Source organism: Aquarana catesbeiana, linkage group LG08 (assembly GCF_042186555.1).
Source record: "Aquarana catesbeiana isolate 2022-GZ linkage group LG08, ASM4218655v1, whole genome shotgun sequence".
Classification (NCBI taxonomy): domain Eukaryota; kingdom Metazoa; phylum Chordata; class Amphibia; order Anura; family Ranidae; genus Aquarana; species Aquarana catesbeiana.
Genome location: NC_133331.1, coordinates 296,565,298 through 296,586,589, shown reverse-complemented (window position 1 = coordinate 296,586,589; position 21,292 = coordinate 296,565,298). Strand labels below are relative to the sequence as shown.

The following is a 21,292-nucleotide window of genomic DNA, read 5'->3' as shown; positions in this document are numbered from 1 at the left end:
AGATATAAGCTTTAATATTGTGACATCACATAAGTAAAAAAAAAAAAAATCCACACATCATCTCCACAAGTCCATATTGTTGATACTCCGTTCCACCAACCTTGTAATGATGAGGGCTGGTGTGACGATCCCGTGTGGAATTCCGGGAATACAGAGGACGGGGACATCTCTCTGGTGGGTTCCCATTACTGGATCCATCTGTAGGAAACACACACACTGACTGAATACAGTGTTTCTGTGACAGACCCAACCAGGACAAGGGCTTTTGGAGGGGACTGCAGTATAGCCTCTTGCCTACTGACTATGGGCCCTGGCGTTTGAGGGGGCTCTATTCTTTTGGATGTGTGTGCCTGGGGGACCTCTGGAATAGTTTTACTTTGAATTTAAGTCCATGTCTCCCCGAATCACACAAAGTCTGAGATTTGGAGGACCCGGATACAGATTTGGGGCCTCTGCTTTGTTGGGGTATAGACAGCCCACACCAGCATTGACTGCTTCAGCTCCCACCTAGACTCAAAGCAGAAGATTTGGCTCAAAACAACGTGATGTTGGTATCTCCTGCCGTTATGTGTAATCTGTTTATTAAGCTGTTATGTGTTTACTGTTATAACATGTACCTGCATTTGCCTATCCTGTCTAGGTGTGAAGTGTATTCCCGTTGTTAATTGAGCTATTGTTTTTGTCTGTTTGCTAATCCTCCTGGAGATTCCTACAGCATGTAATTAGTCTTGTGTCAACTTTACCTCGTTATCTAACCATTGTGGCACATTTACCCCAATGTGCAATATTTGTTTTTATTGTACTTGAGGGGACTGCCTGTTTTTGAAGTGTATAAAAACCTGAATTTCTGTTCAATAAAGTTATTGCTTTTGTTTTATCCCAACATCTTTTTCTGCGTACGATGCTTGAGGTAAAGGGCTGGTATTAGCTACCAGTCTGCTGGAAGGGCTTAGAGGGCAGGAGACACCCAGTCGGGGTGCTAGGTGGTCCGTCACAGTTTCTGTGTTTATCAGATGATGGGGGATCTAGGTGGACCCTCCGTACTGCTCTCTCCTTTACAATAAAGTCTCCTCTTACCCGGTGATGTGAGGGGCGGCTGATTGTCCATCATGACGTCCTTGTAGAGATCCTTGTGTCCTTCTAAATACTCCCACTCCTCCATGGAGAAATAGACAGTGACATCCTGACACCTTATAGGAACCTGACACACACAATGATACAGTCACCATCCAGACACATCCCTTGTCTGTTACTGGATAATGTCCCAGAATTCCCAGAATCCTCCTCACCTCTCCTGTCAGCAGCTCCATCATCTTCTTGGTGACTTCTAGAATCTTCTGCATGTTGTGTCTCTCAGGTTTTAGGGAGTCACATGGAGGCACTGTGATGGTCATATGATCACCTGACTTCACAAGAGGAAATCTCTGTATTGAGGAACCAATAGGAATATCATGTTAGAATCCCAGAATCCTCCTCACCTCTCCGGTCAGGTCTGTGTTTTATTAATAGAGATAAGAGTGATGTCATGTGATCTCCCAGAATCCTCCTCACCTCTCCGGTCAGGTCTGTGTTTTATTAATAGAGATAAGAGTGATGTCATGTGACCTCCCAGAATCCTCCTCACCTCTCCGGTCAGGTCTGTGTTTTATTAATAGAGATAAGAGTGATGTCATGTGACCTCCCAGAATCCTCCTCACCTCTCCAGACAGGTCTGTGTTTTATTAATAGAGATAAGAGTGATGTCATGTGACCTCCCAGAATCCTCCTCACCTCTCCGGTCAGGTCTGTGTTTTATTATTAGAGATAAGAGTGATGTCATGTGACCTCCCAGAATCCTCCTCACCTCTCCGGTCAGGTCTGTGTTTTATTAATAGAGATAAGAGTGATGTCATGTGACCTCCCAGAATCCTCCTCACCTCTCCAGACAGGTCTGTGTTTTATTAATAGAGATAAGAGTGATGTCATGTGACCTCCCAGAATCCTCCTCACCTCTCCGGTCAGGTCTGTGTTTTATTATTAGAGATAAGAGTGATGTCATGTGACCTCCCAGAATCCTCCTCACCTCTCCAGACAGGTCTGTGTTTTATTAATAGAGATAAGAGTGATGTCATGTGACCTCCCAGAATCCTCCTCACCTCTCCGGTCAGGTCTGTGTTTTATTATTAGAGATAAGAGTGATGTCATGTGACCTCCCAGAATCCTCCTCACCTCTCCGGTCAGGTCTGTGTTTTATTAATAGAGATAAGAGTGATGTCATGTGACCTCCCAGAATCCTCCTCACCTCTCCGGTCAGGTCTGTGTTTTATTAATAGAGATAAGAGTGATGTCATGTGACCTCCCAGAATCCTCCTCACCTCTCCGGTCAGGTCTGTGTTTTATTAATAGAGATAAGAGTGATGTCATGTGACCTCCCAGAATCCTCCTCACCTCTCCGGTCAGCAGGTAGATGATCTCCAGGGTGAGGTTTAGTATCTTCTCAGTCATGTGACTCCGGTCCTCCTCCATCCTCATTGGTGCCGTCATTTGATCTATACAGGTCTCCTTGTAGACGGATAACTTTGGGAAATGAAAGTAAGAATTATTTGGAGGGTATTGGTCACACAATATAGGATGTGGATGTGACGGGGGAATAGGAGCCTGCCAGATCAAAAATCTGCAGACAAGGAATAATTACTGTGAGGTCAATAGAGGGTCATCATGATGTCCAGCAAGGGGAACTTGCTGACTTTTGGTCGGAGTTGCCGGCTGATCAGGATAATTGCCAGAACTGCGGCTGCAAGGCTTCAATCTCAGACAGCCTGTTGACTGACAGGAGTGATGTCACTCTCTTCAGTAAGAGAAGGGACTGCATTGGCTAGCAAGAGGATGCTGCTGGTGGAGTAGAGAGCTGTGGGGGAGGAGTCTGTAATCTTCCCTCCAATGGAAGCCCAGTGTGGGTAGGAAGACGACAGCAGGGGGAGGGGTTTGTTCTCTTGGTTACCAAGTATACTGTACTATCCAATACATTGTACAGGGTAGTGGTGGGTTCTTTGGGGCTCTGAATTCCAGCACTGGGCACTGCCAGAGCCTGTATAACGGGAAGGTATTGGACTGCACCCCTATATGCATTGTACTGATACCCTGGCCACCCAATAGTTAATACTGCACAAACACATCTCCTGAAAATACGACTGACCACCAAGGGATGAAGGACTGTCCTCCTTCATTCCACTTGGTATCCTAAAACATATCACTTGAGCAGTAATACAATGAGAAGGTGAAGGCCACCATCACTTCCTTCACTGGCAAGTGCCAGTACGGTAAGGTCTTAAAAAAAAAGACATGCTAATGGGGAGGGAGGACCATCATAGAACCATAACCCCTCCACTAGAGTCCCTCTGACTCTTACAGCCTCCTCTTTCCTCAAAGCCCTACAGTTCTTCAATCCTATCAAGGGCCCAAAGTCTTTTAGCTGTACTATCCCCGCAGGGGCCCTAAAGTCCTTCAGCCTCAGTACCTCCTAGAGGTTCCTCTGCTCCTCTACGTCCCTCAGAACCCTCAGTATTTCCCCCCTCTGACACCAATGATGGAACATATTCTTCATGGAAGACTGGGGGAACGTTTTCTTCCTCCTGACCAGCAATGTAAGGGGCTCTATGCTCCATACTCCTGACCCCGGCACCCCATCATTGTGTTGGTTGCATAGTGTAATGATTGCCCATTGGCTGCCTGTGTAGTGTAATAATTGTCCTTTGTAGGCCATGTATAGTCAGGATGGTCATTGTCTTGGTTGATCGTGGTCTGGTGTAATTGACTTGGATTTACATTTCTGGACAACGCTATTAACGTTGGATTTACAAAGGAAGAAATTGTTTATTTTTAACATTTTTTTAATGAGTGACAAGGGGTACTATGTATCCCGTACTCATTCACCTGAGGGAGAATATCAGCGGCCCCCATATTATAAATGGGACTACAATACTGATAAGTTCCCCACATCCATTTTGAGGGACAGGATGTGGGAGGCCCATCAACATGGAAGGAAATGTTCTGGCCCTGAAGGGGTTAATCTAGGTTTCCACACTATATATGTGTGTATCATCATCTGCTGGAGATAAAAGACATCACAGTGACTATGGAGGAAGAGGACGGACATGACGGGGGGTTACTGGGTGTAAATAGAAAATAAGATCTTATTACCTCCTCGGATGCCACTTCCAACAATGTCTCCTCTCTATTTCCTCCCGATTCACCTCTCACCCAGAACTTCCTATTTATACCTGACATCACTTCCTGTCTTCCATAGAGACTTCCTGTCTGGGTAAAAGTGAGATCACCACCTTGTGGAGCTCAAAGGAACTGCAGCCCCGAGAAACGTCTCATAGTGTGAACACAGCCTTGTGCGGTGTGTGTCTATTTTATTTTATTTATTTATTTATTTATTTATTTATTTATTTCAGGTACTTGTATAGCACCGTCAATTTACGCAGCGCTTTACATATACATTGTACATTCACATCAGTCCCTACCCTCAAGGAGCTTACAATCTAAGGTCCCTAACTCACATTCATACATACTAGGGACAATTTAGACAGGATCCAATTAACCTACCAGCATGTCTTTGGAGTATGGAAGGAAACCGGAGTACCCAGAGGAAACCCACGCAGGCACAGGGAGAACATGCAAACTCCAGGCAGGTAGTGTCGTGGTTGGGATTAGAATCAGTGACCCTTCTTACTGCTAGGCGAGAGTGCTACCACTACACCACTGTGCCGCCCGTGTCTATCTAGTGTAGATCCTTATAGATGGGGTTTCATGTCCAGCTAGCACTTCACTTCAGACTGCTGTGCTATGACATGACTCAAGTGTCACTTTGTGCACTTCACATAAAGTTAAGAAAAAAAGGAGCCGTGTGATGCAATAACATAAGCAACCAGACTGCTCCCTGCTGCAAGCCACAGCGGACTGCTGCCCACAAACTAAAACCCTCCGTATTAGTGTGAACGGAGCCTTACTCACAAGTTTCTGGCGAACCCATGGCATGCAGTGCCATCTCTGTGAGTACGCAGAGAGTCTAGGTTCATGGCGGTGAGAGCGCGGCAGCAAAGGAAGGAATCTGTGAGCACGAGTGAGTGGGCGGCCCCGCAGCCTCCGCGGGGAAGATGAACAGACCTGAGAGCCCGGGTGGGAGAGAAGAGCTTCACCACCTCCTTGACCCCTGAAGAGGCAAGCAACGGGCGCAGCATCCCCGTCGCCTTCCGGATTCTGGACTCAGCATAACCTCCTCTTCAACAGTGAGGCCCGGAGAACAGGCTGACTGGGGGGGCCCGGAAGACAAGAACAGGTGGGAGGCACAGGTTGCGAGGGAGCCACTGAAAGGAACAGAGTACAGAGCCCCCCAGACCAAGGATGACGACTGGCATGGAAGGTACTGGGCAGACTACCTGCAGACAAAGACTGGGATGGGGGCCATCTCCCCCCTCACTCTCCTCTCAGCCCCCCTGTCTCTCTTTCTCTGCCCCCTAACTCTCTATCAGCCCCCCCTCTCTCTGTGTCTCTCTCTTTTACACACACCGCCCCTCTTTCTCATCCCCCTCTCTCTCTCACACACAGCCTCTCTCTCTCGTCCCCCTCTCTCTCTCACCCCCCCCTCTTTCTCTCACACCAACCTCTCATCCCTCTCTTTCTCTCACTTGGGCTCAAAAAGGTTCACCACCACTGTTCTAGGGTGTCTGCTTTCATAAAATATAGAATGTTTTGGGGGTTTTATGTATTCTTCAGGCCTAAAATGTTTTTTTTTGCAAAAAAAGTCTCTGGCAGCAAAAGAGTGCAGAGTTCAGGGGTGCGCTACATACAGAGTTCAGGAGTGCATTATGTACAGAACTGCGGAGTTCAGGGGTGTGGTACATACAGAGTGCAGAGTTCAGGAGTGTGTTGTACAGAGTGCATTATGCACAGAATTCAGGAATTCATTATGTACAGAGTGCAGAGTTCAGGAGTGCGTTACCTTGAGAGTTCAGGATTATGTTACATACAGAGTGCAGAGTTCAGGATTGTGTTAGGTGCAGAGTTCAGGGGTGCCCTACATAGAGAGTGCAGGGTTCAGGAGTGTAATGTACAGAGTGCAGAATTCAGGGGTGCATTATGTACAGAATTCAGCAGTTCATTATGTACAGAGTGCAGAGTTCAGGGGTGCAGTACATACAGAGTACAGAGTTCAGGATTATGCTACGTACAGAGTGCAGAATTAAGAAGTGTGTTACATACAGAGCGCAGAGTTCAGGAGTGCAGTACATACAGAGTTCAGGGGTGCGATACATAAAGAATGAAGAGTTTAGAGGTACACTACATACAGAGTGCAGAGTTCAGGAGTACGCTATGCACAGAGTGGGGTGCACTGTGTAGAGAACAAAGGGTTGCAGAGTTCAGGATTTTGCTACATACAGGGAGCAGAGTTCAGGAGTGCGTTACGTACAGAGTGCAGAATTCTGGAGTGCGTTACGTACAGAATGCAGAGTTCTGGGGTGCGATACATAGAGAGTGCAGAGTTCAGGGGTGCGATACATACAGAGTGCAGGGTTTAGGGGTGCGATACCTACAGAGTGCACGGTTTAGGGGTGCACTATGTACAGAGTTCAGGAATTCATTATGTACAGGGTGCGGAGTTCAGGAGTGGGCTATGTACAGAGTGCAGAGTTCAGGATTATGCTATGTACAGAGTGCAGAGTTAAGAAGTGTGTTACATACAGAGTGCAGAGTTCAGGAATGCATTACATACAGAGTTCAGGGGTGCGATACATAGAAAATGAAGGGTTTAGGGATACACTACATACAGAGTGCAGAGTTCAGGATTTTGCTATACACATAGAGCAGAGTTCAGGAGTGCGTTGTGTACAGAGTGCAGAGTTCAGGGGTACGATACAGAGTGCAGGGTTTAGGGGTGCGATAACTACAGAGTGCAGGGTTTAGGGGTGCACTATGTACAGAGTGCCGGGTTCAGGAGTGCGTTAAGTACAGAGTGCAGAGTTCAGGGGTGCATTATTTACAGAATTCAGGAATTCATTATGTACAGAGTGCAGAGTTCAGGAGTGCGCTGTGTACAGAGTGCAGAGTTCAGGATTATGCTACGTACAGAGTGCAGAATTAAGAAGTGTGTTACATAGAGTGTAGAGTTCAGGAGTGCATTATATACAGAGTTCAGGGGTGCGATACATAGAAAATGAAGGGTTTAGATGTACACTACATACAGAGTGCAGAGTTTAGGAGTACGCTATGCACAGAGTGCAGCGTTCTGGGGTGCTCTGTGTAGAGAATGAAGGGTTAATTTTTAGAAAAGTTGATACACTGCCAAACATGAGGTATACAGGTAAGTAGATACCCCCTTCACCACATCCCGACAATAATTTTTGGAGAGATAAACAAAATAGACCTTGGGATTGTATGGGTGAGGGGGGAGGTAGAAGTAAATATCTAAGAAGTGACGAGGGAAGAGGGGGAGTTTTTTGGGAGGGATAGTACGATTGGTAATACAGGTACCCAGGAGTAATAAAAAAAAATATATATATATATTAGAAATATACAAAAGAATATTTAAAACAGTGAACAGTTCATACAAAATATCTAGACCATATACATAGACCATAAAACATGCATATACGTGGGACTTGAGAACCCAACATGTTTCGGATAAAATGTGCAATTCCTTCTTCAGGGGTTTCCTGTAAGGATATTGTATGATCTGGGGGGGTACATAGGTAGAATATACCAATCATTAGTACACATATACAGTATATATTATACATATAGGTATGAATGGTAGATCATAGGAGCTTATAAGGGCAAACAATCATGATAAGAACTTGGGAAAACGAGAAATATATGTATATATCATAAAAAAGGAGAAAGGACTGTGTAGAGAATGAAGGGTTGCAGAGTGCAGGGTTCAGGATTTTGCTATACACATAGAGCAAAGTTCAGGAATTCATTATGTACAGAGTGCAGAGTTCAGGAGTGCGCTGTGTACAGAGTGCAGAGTTCAGGGGTGCGATACAGAGTGCAGGGTTTAGGGGTGCGATACCTACAGAGTGCAGGGTTTAGGGGTGCACTATGTACAGAGTGCCGGGTTCAGGAGTGCGTTATGTACAGAGTGCAGAGTTCAGGGGTGCATTATTTACAGAATTCATTATGTACAGAGTGCAGAGTTCAGGCGTGCGCTGTGTACAGAGTGCAGAGTTCAGGATTATGCTACGTACAGAGTGCAGAATTAAGAAGTGTGTTACATACAGAGCGCAGAGTTCAGGAGTACATTACATACAGAGTTCAGGGGTGGGATACATAGAGAATGAAGGGTTTAGGGGTACGCTACATACAGAGAGCAGAGTTCAGGAGTGCATAGTTCAAGAGTGCTTTACATACAGAGTGCAGCATTCAGAGGTGCATTACATACAGAGTGCAGAGTTCAGGGGTGCGATCCATACAGAGTGCAGCGTTCAGGGGTGCATTACATACAGAGTACAGAGTTCAGGGGTGCGATCCATACAGAGTGCAGAGTTCAGGGGTGCATTACATACAGAGTGCAGAGTTCAGGGGTGCATTACATACAGAGTGCAGAGTTCAGGAGTGCATTACATACAGAGTGCAGAGTTCAGGGGTGCATTACATACAGAGTGCAGAGTTCAGGGGTGCATTACATACAGAGTGCAGAGTTCAGGGGTGCGATACATACGGATGCAGGGTTTAGGCTTTCTCGCATCTCTACTCTCTCCTACCTGGCCTGCCTCTAGTACCTCCCTGTGTAGGTGGTTCTGCTTCCTACTTCAGATCGTTTTCTCTCTCTGGAGATCTGTACCATGCCCCGCCATGAGAGTGTGCAGGGATCTGTTACATACAGGAGCCGCTGAGAGCTAAGCTGTCCCTTGTAAACACAGAAGGCTTCTATGTTTACAAGTGAGGAGCTGGAGCGGAAGCGGAGGGTGAGAGACAGAGGTGGCGGAATGGAGTTCTGCCACATTTTGGCTGCAAAACTGGGTGCGAGGGCCACATGACAAGGCCTGGAAGGCCCGGATTCGGCCCACAGGCTTTGTGTTCGACATATGTGGCCTAGGGAATACCTTTTTGTATTTATTGCTGAAGAACTCGAAACAGGAGAGGGGTTCAGGATACTCCAAAGGAGAGTTGCAGTCAATAGGAGGATGGTGAGTATTTCTAGCAGTCCCAGTCCGTATAGCATCCTCTGACACTTAGTTCCCTTCTAGCACTTGCTTAACCAAAGAGTCCACAGCAAGGGCTTTAATCTTAATGTCCCAGGAGCTGTCTGCCACCCAGCATCCATAGGTAAGGGAAACAAAAGATCCTTCTGCAGACCAGGACTTCAGGACAATGCCCTCCAGCAAATATTCCTCTAGCAATCTTCTCCAGGCCCTCAGCTCAGCTCTTGTTGAGGCCTAGATTGCAATTACTTGTCTCACCAGCTATCTCCCAAGGGCAGCAGCCCCAGGAAAACTGGAACAAACACTCTGGACGGGCCTCCCAAACATTTATCATCTCCCCAGCCTCCTTCCACGGATTGGCTGGGTCATGATAAATATTCATACTGGTCATCTCCCTCTCCCTGCCCTATATTCAAGAAGCTTCTTTCAGAAGCAGAAGGGAGAAATCAAACACCGAGCTGAGGAAGCCCCGACCAGACAAAAGCAACAGATCACTGCTCCACTGACTTCAGAGAAGCCAAAAACAAAATTTAACCTTGCAACCTGACTAGAGGAGGGGGCTACAAGTCGCTTCTCGGCCTTTTGGGTAAGATCAAGTGTAGTATCTGTTCTTATCAGTCTCCAGAGGAGGCGCTGTGCTACTCCCATAGGGGGAGGGCTAGGCAAATCCAATGACGTAATTGTGCCTGGAAGGGCGGTTTCAGCAGGGACTATGTCGAGCTGGGTGCCGACCGATGGTTGCATCTGAAGCCGCCTGGAAGGGTGCTCCTGGTGAGAATGGGTGCTGCATTGGGTCTGGCCAGAGGGTCCTGGCCTTCTGGCCTAGATTGGGGTAGTTCTAGCTCCGGTCAGTTTTTCCGCAGAGAACACCGGCTCCTCCTTTAAGGGGGGGAGTGGTTAGTATCTCCTGAATGTAATTAGGTAGGAGTGATGGGAGCGAGGGTTGAGTCTTCATCCAGGCCTCTCCCCAAGCTGCCAGAACTTCAGGCCTTCCTGGCTGGGGTGGGGGCTGCTCTGGCCTGGGCTGTTGGTCAGGGTTGGGATGAAAAACCTGTGGGGAATGTGCCCCTGAAGTGGCACTTCAGGGGTGCCGTATAATCACTGTGAGTGAGGGTCACTTTGATTTATGGCACCATGGTCACTTCACCAACACACGTTTTTCACACCTGCCTCTAGGGCCAAGCCTTTTGGTTAAGACCAGGGGAAATTTTTATTCCTGGCCGAAGGGCCGGCCATTGTATTACACAATGGCCACTTTTCACTTCTCCCACTTCCTTTTTATTTATTACCTTTGTTTGTCACTTTTTTGTATTCTTTTGTTGATTGTTACACGTTTTGTCACTGTGTGATGAGCAGGGTGTGGGTCCTCGGGCCTACTCTGAAAGTCTTGGGATGGGGGTGGACATAGGCCTTTCGGCTTGGTTCACCCTCTCATGGGGTCTCCCTTTGGGGGAGTCCACCGAGTACTTGGGTGGGTCTATTTCGGCAGACCTTCCAGAGAAAGGGGGTCCATCTGGTTTCGGCCAGATGGACCCAAGTAAAGTACCTCAGTCCCCATCTGGAGCCTAACGCCCAGGGGGATCAGGGTAAGGTCCTTCTTGGGGAGGACAGTGTAACACCCGTTGCACGTTTTGTGTCACCTCTTTATGTGTGGGCACTTTTTTTGGCACCGGGTGGAGTTTTTGGGTGTGTTTCACACGCCATGGGCTTTTCAAAAATAAAGAATAAAAAAGAGGAGGGGGCTACAAGTAACTAAATAATTTTTTTAAATGATCCTTTGTTCTGAGGTTTATGTGTGTCTGTGAGACACGTGGCACAATAATTAGGAGTATTTTACAAGTAATTACATTTTTTTTTTGATCCTTTGTTCTGAGGTTTATGTGTGTCTGTGAGACATGTGGCACAATAATTAGGAGTATTTAACAAATAATGATATGTATATTTTGAATGATCCTTTGTTCTGTGGTTTTTGTGTACCTATGAGACTGGTGGCACAATAATTAGGAGTATTTTACAGGCAATTAAATTCTTTTTTTTTAATGATCCTTTGTTCTGAGGTTTATGCACTTATATACACTTTGGGCCCCTTCGTACCAATTGATCATAGTTTAAACCCCACGGCCTATCTGAGTATTGTTGCTGACCATGTCCATCCCTTTTTTGACTACAGTGTCCCCATCTTCTGATGGCTCCTTCCAGCAGGATAATGCACCATGTCACAAAGCTCCAATCATCTCACCACTGGACAATGAGCTCCCTGTACTCCAAAGTCCTCCACACTCACCACATCTCATCCAATAGAGCACCTTTGGGATGTAGTGGAACAGGAGATTGGCATCATGGATGTGCAGCCTACAAATCTGAAGCAACTGTGTGAGCCATCATGTCACTATGGAGCAAAATCTCTGAGGAATGTTTCCAACACCTTGTTGTATCTATGCCATCAAGAATGAAGGCAAAAGGGGGTCCAACACGGTACTAGCAAGGGGGACCTAATAAAGTGGCTGGTGAGTGTATATATATGTGTGTATCATCATCTGCTGGAGATAAAAGACGTCACATTGACTATGGAGGAAGAGGACGAAACATGACGGGGGGATTACTGGGTGTAAATATAAAATAAGATCTTATTACCTCCTCTGCTGCCACTTCTACCAATGTCTCCTCTCTACTTCCTCCCGACTCACCTCTTACCCAGAACTTCCTGTCTGTAGCTGACATCACTTCCTGTCTTCCATAGAGACTTCATTTCTCTATGGTAGAAGATCACCACCTTGTGGAGCTCAGAGGAACTGCAGTCCAGAGAAACGTCTTGTAGTGTGAACACGGCCTTGTGCTGTGTGTGTATGTACTGTATATCCTTATAGATGTGTCATCTCCACTCCCAACAAGGGGGATAGAAATATATTACTGCCTAGTCCAGCCTTTCTCAGCCAGGGTTCCTCCAAAGGGTTCTAGGGGTTCCCTGAGCAATGAACAATTTCTGTCTCTTAGTTGCCATCAATGATGTGTAAGAGGGGCAGTCTTCCCACTGACCACTAATACGTATAAGAGCGTCCTTCTCCCATTGGTCACCAGTGTAAGGGACCACTACACTGACCACTGATATAAGGGGGTCCTTCTCCCATTGGTCACCAATGTAAGGGGCCACTACACTGATATAAGAAAGGTCCTTCTCCCATTGGTCACCAATGTAAGGGACCACTACACTGACCACTGATATAAGGGGGTCCTTCTCCCATTGGTCACCAATGTAAGAGACCACCACACTGACCACTGATATAAGGGGGTCCTTCTCCCATTGGTCACCATCCCCCACTATGGTTCCCAGGCAACGTTATGCCACCTGCAGGCCTGGAATTGGTATGCGAGATGATACCATGAAGAGGGGAAGAAGACCCATGAACATCTAACAGACAGACAGTCCCTTTAGCCACTTTCTTATGTGGAAGCATTAGAGTTATGTTAAAAAAAAAATGGAAAAAAGTTAAACTTATGCCCAAACACTTAAATCCCCTCCCCCCAAAATGTTTGAGCCCCCACTTACATACAAACAAAAACTCACATGTCGCAGGAACCTACAAATGAAAATGTTGATGGCACACCGGAGTGAGGACAATCCCACATCCGATATTCACCATGACCTCCAAACTGATGACCTGTACAGGATTTTAAAGCGTCTCCTATGAGCAATATCTGGATACTAAAGTCATCAATTTTTTTCGTTCAATAAATTTTTATTATAAATTTTACTTTTATAAGACTTGCAGTCATAAGATCCGGAAACAGTAAAAGGTAGAAATCTGGTCAGGAACATGACTTGTCTGGAATGTGGAGGCGGAGTCATACAATACAATACACAACGCGTTACATTATTATAACAAAGTATTGTAGAAAAGATCACACCATAGAAAATGGGTGGAAAATAAACCCGGATATGAAGGGGAAATTTATGTACGAGGAACACCTTAACAAGCACCACCATTTTATTCTCCAGGGCCTCTGCTTTCAGATAATATATGTTTGGGGGTTTTATCTGATCTTCAGGCCCAAAATCTGCATTTTACCATGTGTGCAAAACAAGCAAAACCTTAACGTGAGCTAGATGGGATCACTCTGCTGCGGTCACACATTAGAGCTCCCCCTAGCTGCAGCCTGATAATAACATTGCTGGGAGGTATATTCATTTATCTGCTCCATACTTCCCATCTTTATATAAATGTCTCCTGACATTTCTCTCACTTAGAACAAGATGTCTGATGTCTGTTACGATTGGACTTGTTTGAAAAACATTTCCCACACTCGGAACAGGAATATGGCTTCTCCCCCGTGTGCAATTTCATGTGCCTGTAATGACTGGACCTGTCTGCAAAACGTTTCCCGCACTCACTACAGAAAAACGGCTTTTCCCCAGTGTGAACTCTCTGATGTGTGTACAGAACATACTTGTCAGAAAAACATTTCCCGCACTCTGAACAGGAATACGGCTTCACACCTGTGTGAGAGCTCTGATGCATGACAAGTTGTGATTTGTCTACAAAGCATTTCCCGCAATCAGAACAGGAATACGACTTCTGCCTTTTGTGCGATTCCTGATGTTTTTTAAGATTGAAACTCACTGTAAAACATTTCCCGCACTCAGGACAGGAATACGGCTTCTCACCTGTGTGAGATCTTTTATGCACATTAAGATCGTAATTACAACTGAAACACTTCCCGCACTCAGCACAGGAAAACCTCTTATCTGTTGGAAGGATGGCACCGTCCCTCACAGTCTGAGGTTCCTCAGGATAAGAGGAATACGATGGTCCGGCACCGTCCCTCACAGTCTGAGGTTCCTCAGGATAAGAGGAATACGATGGTCCGGCACCGTCCCTCACAGTCTGAGGTTCCTCAGGATAAGAGGAATACGATGGTCCGGCACCGTCCCTCACAGTCTGAGGTTCCTCAGGATAAGAGGAATACGATGGTCCGGCACCGTCCCTCACAGTCTGAGGTTCCTCAGGATAAGAGGAATACGATGGTCCATCTACACTGTGTGGTGCCGGATGGACATTTGAGGTAATCGGGTTTTCTCCTGGACTATACTGTGTGATGTCCTCATCTTCTACTTTACAGTCTGGAGACAAAGTGAGACAATCCTCTGAGGTTTTCCTCATCTCCCGTCCATCTACTAAAATAGAAATACAAAGATTATCCGCTAGGAATACAGGACAGGGAACACAGCTCAGGGTATTACAGGCTGATATCACCCAGTCCCCGCCCTACTCTGGACCAATCAGTGATCAGTATGGGTGGAGGAATGTATTTAGTGTTAATGACCCACCTGTGCTGATCTCTGTAGGAGTGTCCTCCTCTATAAATGTCCCCGTTATTCCATCCTCCTCCATAGACTGCTGATCATCCCTCACATACCTCTCTTCTTCTTCTGATTTAACCTCAACTTTTATATCTATCAGATCTTCACCCTAAACCAACAGAATGGCAGAAAATATCATCTGTAACATAGAAATATTTATGATGTGATGTGAAAATATTATCTTGTAGAGTCCACACATCATCTCCACATGTCAGAGTGTTCAATCACTTTATGTTCCCGACCCTCATCTCCACCTACCTGATGATGGTGAGGGATGGTGTGACCTTCCTGTGTGGAATCCCGGGAATACAGAGGACGGGGACATCTCTCTGGTGGGTTCCTGGTATTTGGTGGCTCCATCATATCCTTGTGTCCTTCTGAAAACTTCTTCATCACTCCATACTCCTCATCCTCCTCTTTATACTCTTCTTTAACAACAATATTATTATCCCCGAGGTTTCCACTCTGAACATACAATAAGAAATTATTTTAACAAACAACCTTGTCTATAAATCACAACTACCAATCATGGTCAATAATCTACCTGATGATGATGAGGGATGGTGTGATCTTCCTGTGTGGAATCCCGGGAATACAGAGGATGGGGACATCTCTCTGGTGGGTTCCCATTACTGGATCCATCTGTAGGAAACACACACACTGACTGAATACATTGTTTCTATGTGTTTATCAGATGATGGGGGATCTAGGTGGAGCCTCCGTACTGCTCTCTCCTTTACAATAAAGTCTCCTCTTACCCGGTGATGTGAGGGGCGGCTGATTGTCCATCATGACGTCCTTGTAGAGATCCTTGTGTCCTTCTAAATACTCCCACTCCTCCATGGAGAAATAGACAGTGACATCCTGACACCTTATAGGAACCTGACACACACAATGATACAGTCACCATCCAGACACATTCCTTGTCTGTTACTGGATAATGTCCCAGAATTCCCAGAATCCTCCTCACCTCTCCTGTCAGCAGCTCCATCATCTTCTTGGTGACTTCTAGAATCTTCTCCATGTTGTGTCTCTCAGGTTTTAGGGAGTCACATGGAGGCACTGTGATGGTCATATGATCACCTGACTTCACAAGAGGAAATCTCTGTATTGGAGAACCAATAGGAATATCATGTTAGAATCCCAGAATCCTCCTCACCTCTCCGGTCAGGTCTGTGTTTTATTAATAGAGATAAGAGTGATGTCATGTGACCTCCCAGAATCCTCCTCACCTCTCCGGTCAGGTCTGTGTTTTATTAATAGAGATAAGAGTGATGTCATGTGACCTCCCAGAATCCTCCTCACCTCTCCGGTCAGCAGGTAGATGATCTCCAGGGTGAGGTTTAGTATCTTCTCAGTCATGTGACTCCGGTCCTCCTCCATCCTCATTGGTGGCGTCATTTGATCTATACAGGTCTCCTTGTAGACGGATAATTTGGGGAAATGAAAGTAAGAATTATTTGGATGGTGTTGGTCACACAATAATAGGATGTGGAGGGGGAATAGGAGGGTTGCTGTACCATTAGGAACTACTACCCCCCACATTTAGTTTGGACTGTTTAGTGTTGGATACATTTCATGAACTCAGAACCCTCTTGGACTGCCGGATCATAAACTCCTTTTTCTCTGTTGGGTTTGTTTGGTTTCTGGACTGGATTTGATTAGTTTTAGATCTGCAGACAAGGAATGATAAATACGATCCTTCCTGTGACTTGTTTGCTCTGAGGCAGTGATGTGAGGACAATGTCGGGTCATCATGATGTCCAGGAAGAGGAACTTGCTGACTTTTGGTTGGAGTTGCCGGCTAATAAGGATAATTGCCAGAATTGCCAAGGCTCCGATCTCTGGCCCCCTGCTGGCATGACGGGGGGTTACTGGGTGTAAATAGAAAATAAGATCTTATTACCTCCTCTGCTGCCACTTTCAACAATGTCTCCTCTCTACTTCCTCCCGACTCACTTCTCACCCAGAACTTCTTGTCTTAAATAGAGACTTCCTGTCTGTAGCTGACATCACTTCCTGTCTTCTGTAGAGACTTCCTGTCTGGGTAGAAGTGAGATCACCACCTTGTGGAGCTCAGAGGAACTCCAGTCCCGAGAAACGTCTCGTAGTGTGAACACGGCCTTGTGCTGTGTGTGTATGTACTGTATATCCTTATAGATGGGGTCATCTCCACTCCCACCAAGGGGGAGAGAAATATATTACTGCCTAGTCCAGCCTTTCTCAGCCAGGGTTCCCCCAAAGGTCTCTAGAGGTTCCTTGAGCAATGAACAATTTCTGTCTCTCAGTAACAACTGACATCAATGATCTGTAAGAGGGCAGTCTTCTCACTGATGACAATGTAAGAATGTCCTTCTCCCACTGACCACTGATTTAAGGGGGTTTCTTCTCCCATTGGTTACCAATGTAAGGGACCACTACACTGACCACTGATATAAGGGGGTCCTTCTCCCATTGGTCACCAATGTAAGGGACCACTACACTGACCACTGATATAAGGGGGTCCTTCTCCCATTGGTCACCAATGTAAGGGACCACTACACTGACCACTGATATAAGGAGGTCTGTAATATTTGTGGGAGCTTGGATCACTAGCAAGCTGATCTCCAAGCCTCTGAATTCCAGGACCCATATGAAGTTTTAACAATCCTGGGAAAACTACAAGCCATTTTTTTCCCCTTTACTGGATCACCCCAGAACCCCTCAACATGCATGGGTGAGAATTGCTAAATAGTCCAACTATCAATTGTTGTCTCCCTTAAAGGGACCACAACCCTACATATCTCCCTTCCAGGACCCATCTCTGGAATCCTGCACATATTCTCCTCTTTCTGCCTCAAAACGGAGGTGCCCGAAGCAATGTGGGACACTCTGCAGTGTGCCCTATAGAGGGTATCGGCATTCTGATGTTGTTATCCATGCCTGTGTTCCACCACAGAACACAGGCCTACAACAGGCCAAGAACCACCTGGTTACCCTAGCATTCATTTGTTTGTTCTGTCTCATTCAGGCCAGTGGGGCATTGTCCAACGCCAAACAGAACTTCCTGTCATGGAGAAAATCTAAAGCACATTTTATAGTCAGGTATTCTCACTCCACTATTGCGTAATTTTTCTCAGGAGGCATCAACTTCCTCCTGAGAAAGTCCTTTTGGGCCAACACAATCGGGCTTGTTCATCCACTCTGATTCAGCTTTTCTGTGTGCCTTGGGGATTTCATAGGGTTTTACTCAGACCTTCACATTAGGGCTCCATGATCACATAAGTCCTGAAAAAATCTCCCTAGTCCACCCCTAGAGGGGGCTCTGAGTTCACCTAAGCTGGGGCAGCTACCTGCTCCCAATCCTTCAATGGTTTTAAAAGATTAATGTGGTAGATTTGGTAAGGCTTCCACTTCCCATGGTTGGTGTACATTATCATTTACATGACCAACCTTTTCCACCACATCGCAAGGCCCCTGCCACTTGGTTAAGAACTTACTGCCCACGGTTGGTATAAGCACAGCCACCCAGTCCACAACTTGGAACTGTAGGAGCTTGGAGGACCATTTGTACACTCTTCTCTGTCATTCTCGGGCCCTCTCTAAATGCTTCTTTACCAGAGGCATCACCCTAGCGATTTTTTTCCCCTCATTTGGGTGATATGCTCCATCATTGTCTTATGTGGAGAGGATTAGCTTTCCTAGATTTCTTTAACCAGGTCAAGCAACCCACATACCAACTCAAATGGGTAAAACCTGGTAGATACTTGAGGTACCTCTCTGATGGCAAACATCAGTATGGGGAGTGAGCAGTCTCAATCTCTTCAATCTATTTGTACAACCCTCTGGAGCAGGGGTGTCAAACTCCATTATCCTTCATTATGGGCCGTATAAGCAATATGGTTGCCAAAGGGCCGGTTGTATCTGTAAGATTAGACGTCCAGAGCACACCATCCCCCTTACATTAGTTGTCAAGATCTACCCTACCATCCAAAGTAGAGTCCCCCACCCTCCCTTACATCACAGTGCACCACCCTTACCTTGTGCTGCTGCCGGGAAGAAACCAGGGGAAGAGCTGGGAAGCAGAAAGGAGGACCAGAGGAGGGCTGCAGTCAGCTGCATGCTGAGACGGGAGGCGGAGACTACGGGGTGCTGTGGCTGCACAGAGAGGCACAGGATCTGTAGGAGGCGTTCTGTCCTCCTCTCTGCTGCCGATTGCTGAGACAAGGTGGGTGTAGAGATGAGGGGGGTGATGCACCTGCAGGAGAGGTGCAAGGGCCACATGAAATGGCCCGGCGGGCCTTGTGTTTGACACATGTGCTCTGGAGCATAGATGTTAAAGGTTTTATTAAGCCTCTTGAACACCCATCCATCTGTGCATGATTGACATGCAATTGTTTATTCTGGAACAACTTTCACAGGTCCTTCATCATCAAGGTGCCTTGGTCCATCAAGATTTCTTTAGGGAACCCAGTTCTTGAGGACATGTTAAATAACTATCTAGCAATTCCTTTTGAGGTGGCCCTCAGTGGGACCTCTTCTGGATAACTTGTTGCATAAATCAAGTACCCCCAGGATATATTGGTGTCCCCAGGCCGATTTATGGCACATTGATAATAGGCAGAGGCACCATAGAGTTCCTAAAATGTGACACAGTTAGTTAGCAAGTGGTTGACAAGTGGGATATGAACCACAATAACTTTTTACTTCAGCAGTGACTCCCAAACCTGCCTGTTATCCGTGCCTGTTTTCTCGGCCCCCAGGTGACCTCCCAAACTGTCATTGTGAGCCAGGTTGAGTACCATACTTTAACAAGGCAGGAGGACTAGGAACTGGTCTACCACTTCACCTCGGACTTTGGTGGCATGATTTGGCAGATCACTACTGAACACAAAGAAGCCTTCTTGTGGCCTCAGGCACTCGTGATATCCCATTAACCACCTTGACTTATTCTCTGGCATTTTTTTAAGCTGGGGTCCCTTATTTGGGTGTTGCCAAATGCACATCAAGACACTTCCATGTCAGGATGTTCTGGACTGGAGGATGCATACAGAAAAAAATTAAACCAAGGAGGTTTGATGAGGGGCTTCAAATGGAACACACACTGCGGAGTAAGTACAACATTTTATTGATAAGTAGCTCCCTGGAGTTTAGGCAGGGTTGCTCCTCAAAAATGTACTTGCCAGGAATAGTCATCTTGGCTAATTGTTAGAGATCAATTGATTTCTCCCTAAGTTTGGCCTTGTTGCACTTTTCTCTTCTACCACTAGATGGCTGGGTACTTGGTGGTACTAGATACGAGAGGGGCAATGCAAGGTCAGATTATGGCTATATGGGGTATCTCAGCCAATGGGCAGGGGTTTTCTTGAATCCTTTGGCCTGCTGGAAGAACCTATATACTCGGTTGATTCAGGTGATCAGTGTTCTGTGCCACCTGGACGGCTGTCTGGGTGGACTTGTGTTGTATTCCCAGGCTGCTAGGCCAGAGATTGGGTCTATCCCGGGCAGATCTGGCGGCTGTCTGAGGGCCTATTCAAAAGCAAGTGACAAGCTCAGCGTTGGGATTGCGGTTTGCAGTTCAACCAGAAGTGGCGGTTCTGCTGGCCGGAGAACCTGTCGTGGTTGGAGGTAGAGGGGGAGCTGTCGCCACTAAGGGGCCATCCACCTTATTACCAGGGACCACAGTGAGTAACTGAAGAAAGTACCGGAGCAATATTCTCACCAACTTGGGGAGGGTGAAGAATCTGGAATTTTTAGTGGATATCAAGCCAGGGACCCAGCCAGCGGAGGTGACGCATGCAGAGCAACCTTGTGTGTCAAGCCAGGGACCGAGCAGGCCAGTGGGGTGAAGCTTGAGAAGTATCTGGAGTGCCAAGCTAGGAACCCAGCAGAGAGGCGGGGGTGACGCTTGAGGAAGATACCACCGTGAAGATTGGAGGAGCTCAAGGGATTCAGTGGCAGTGAATCATCTAGTCTAGTGAGCGATCGGGAGCATAGTGGGCTGAAGAACTACAAGAAGTGATTGTAGTGGAAGTGAAGGAACTGTTACACTTTGTGTTAGGAACTGTTAAAGACTATTGCCATAGGAGATAGCATTCCTGCACGTGCAGATGTGGCGACTTGCTGGATGCCTTTCCCTGCACGGCTCTCCTCCTTTTGAAGTCTCAGAGTCTGCCAGTTAATATTTCAACTACCTAAGGGTAGTCCTGGCCCTAACCCTCTCTCCCAATGTTCTATTAAAAGAAATAAAAATCTCTTTTGCATTCAAGAAGTGTCTGGCGCCCAATGACTTTAACTACCTTGCACCCACCATGCCTCACAACCCACCATATACAGAAGGATGTCGGCTATCTCTGGCCCTGGAGGTTCCCATTGGACCGAAGGAGGCCGGAGACCTTGCCACAGATACAAAAATCAAATATATAAACATGTCAGAAAATCATCAATTGCCGCCACTGTGCCATCAAACGCTGCCACTGTGCCCATTAAACGCTGCCACTGTGCCCATCATGGTCAGCCTGCTGAGGGGAGGAGTTTTCGGGTGGAAGAACTGAGTGATGGAGTGTTATGCCCCATACACTCGAGCGGAATTTCCGTCAAGTAAAGTGTGATGGGAGCTTTCGGTCAGATATTCCGACCGAATGTATGCTCCATCCAACTTTTTCTGTCTGAATATCTGCCAGCAAAAGATTGAGTGCTGGTTCAACCTCAACCTTATTTACGGAAATTTCGTTAGTCTGTATGCAATTCCGACGCGCAAAAAAAA

The 21,292-nt window shown here is 46.5% G+C and overlaps 2 protein-coding genes and 1 pseudogene across 2 annotated transcripts in view; 1 reads left to right on the top strand and 2 right to left on the bottom strand.

Moving 5' to 3' along the window:
- Positions 1-21,292, bottom strand: part of LOC141106830 (uncharacterized) — a 125,065-nt gene that overhangs the window by 3,934 nt on the left and 99,839 nt on the right. The window lies entirely within an intron of this gene.
- On the top strand, positions 9,755-9,861 carry LOC141106958 (U2 spliceosomal RNA; annotated as a pseudogene).
- On the bottom strand, positions 12,962-14,354 carry LOC141104891 (uncharacterized). Its single transcript, XM_073594680.1, has one exon. The coding sequence runs from the start codon at positions 14,345-14,347 to the stop codon at positions 13,427-13,429; it is 921 nt and encodes a 306-aa protein (XP_073450781.1). The 5' UTR covers positions 14,348-14,354; the 3' UTR covers positions 12,962-13,426.

Excerpts from the sequence above, each read along its gene's own strand:
- LOC141104891 (XM_073594680.1), bottom strand. The coding sequence starts at position 14,347 with ATGAGGAAAACCTCAGAGGATTGTCTCACTTTGTCTCCAGACTGTAAA.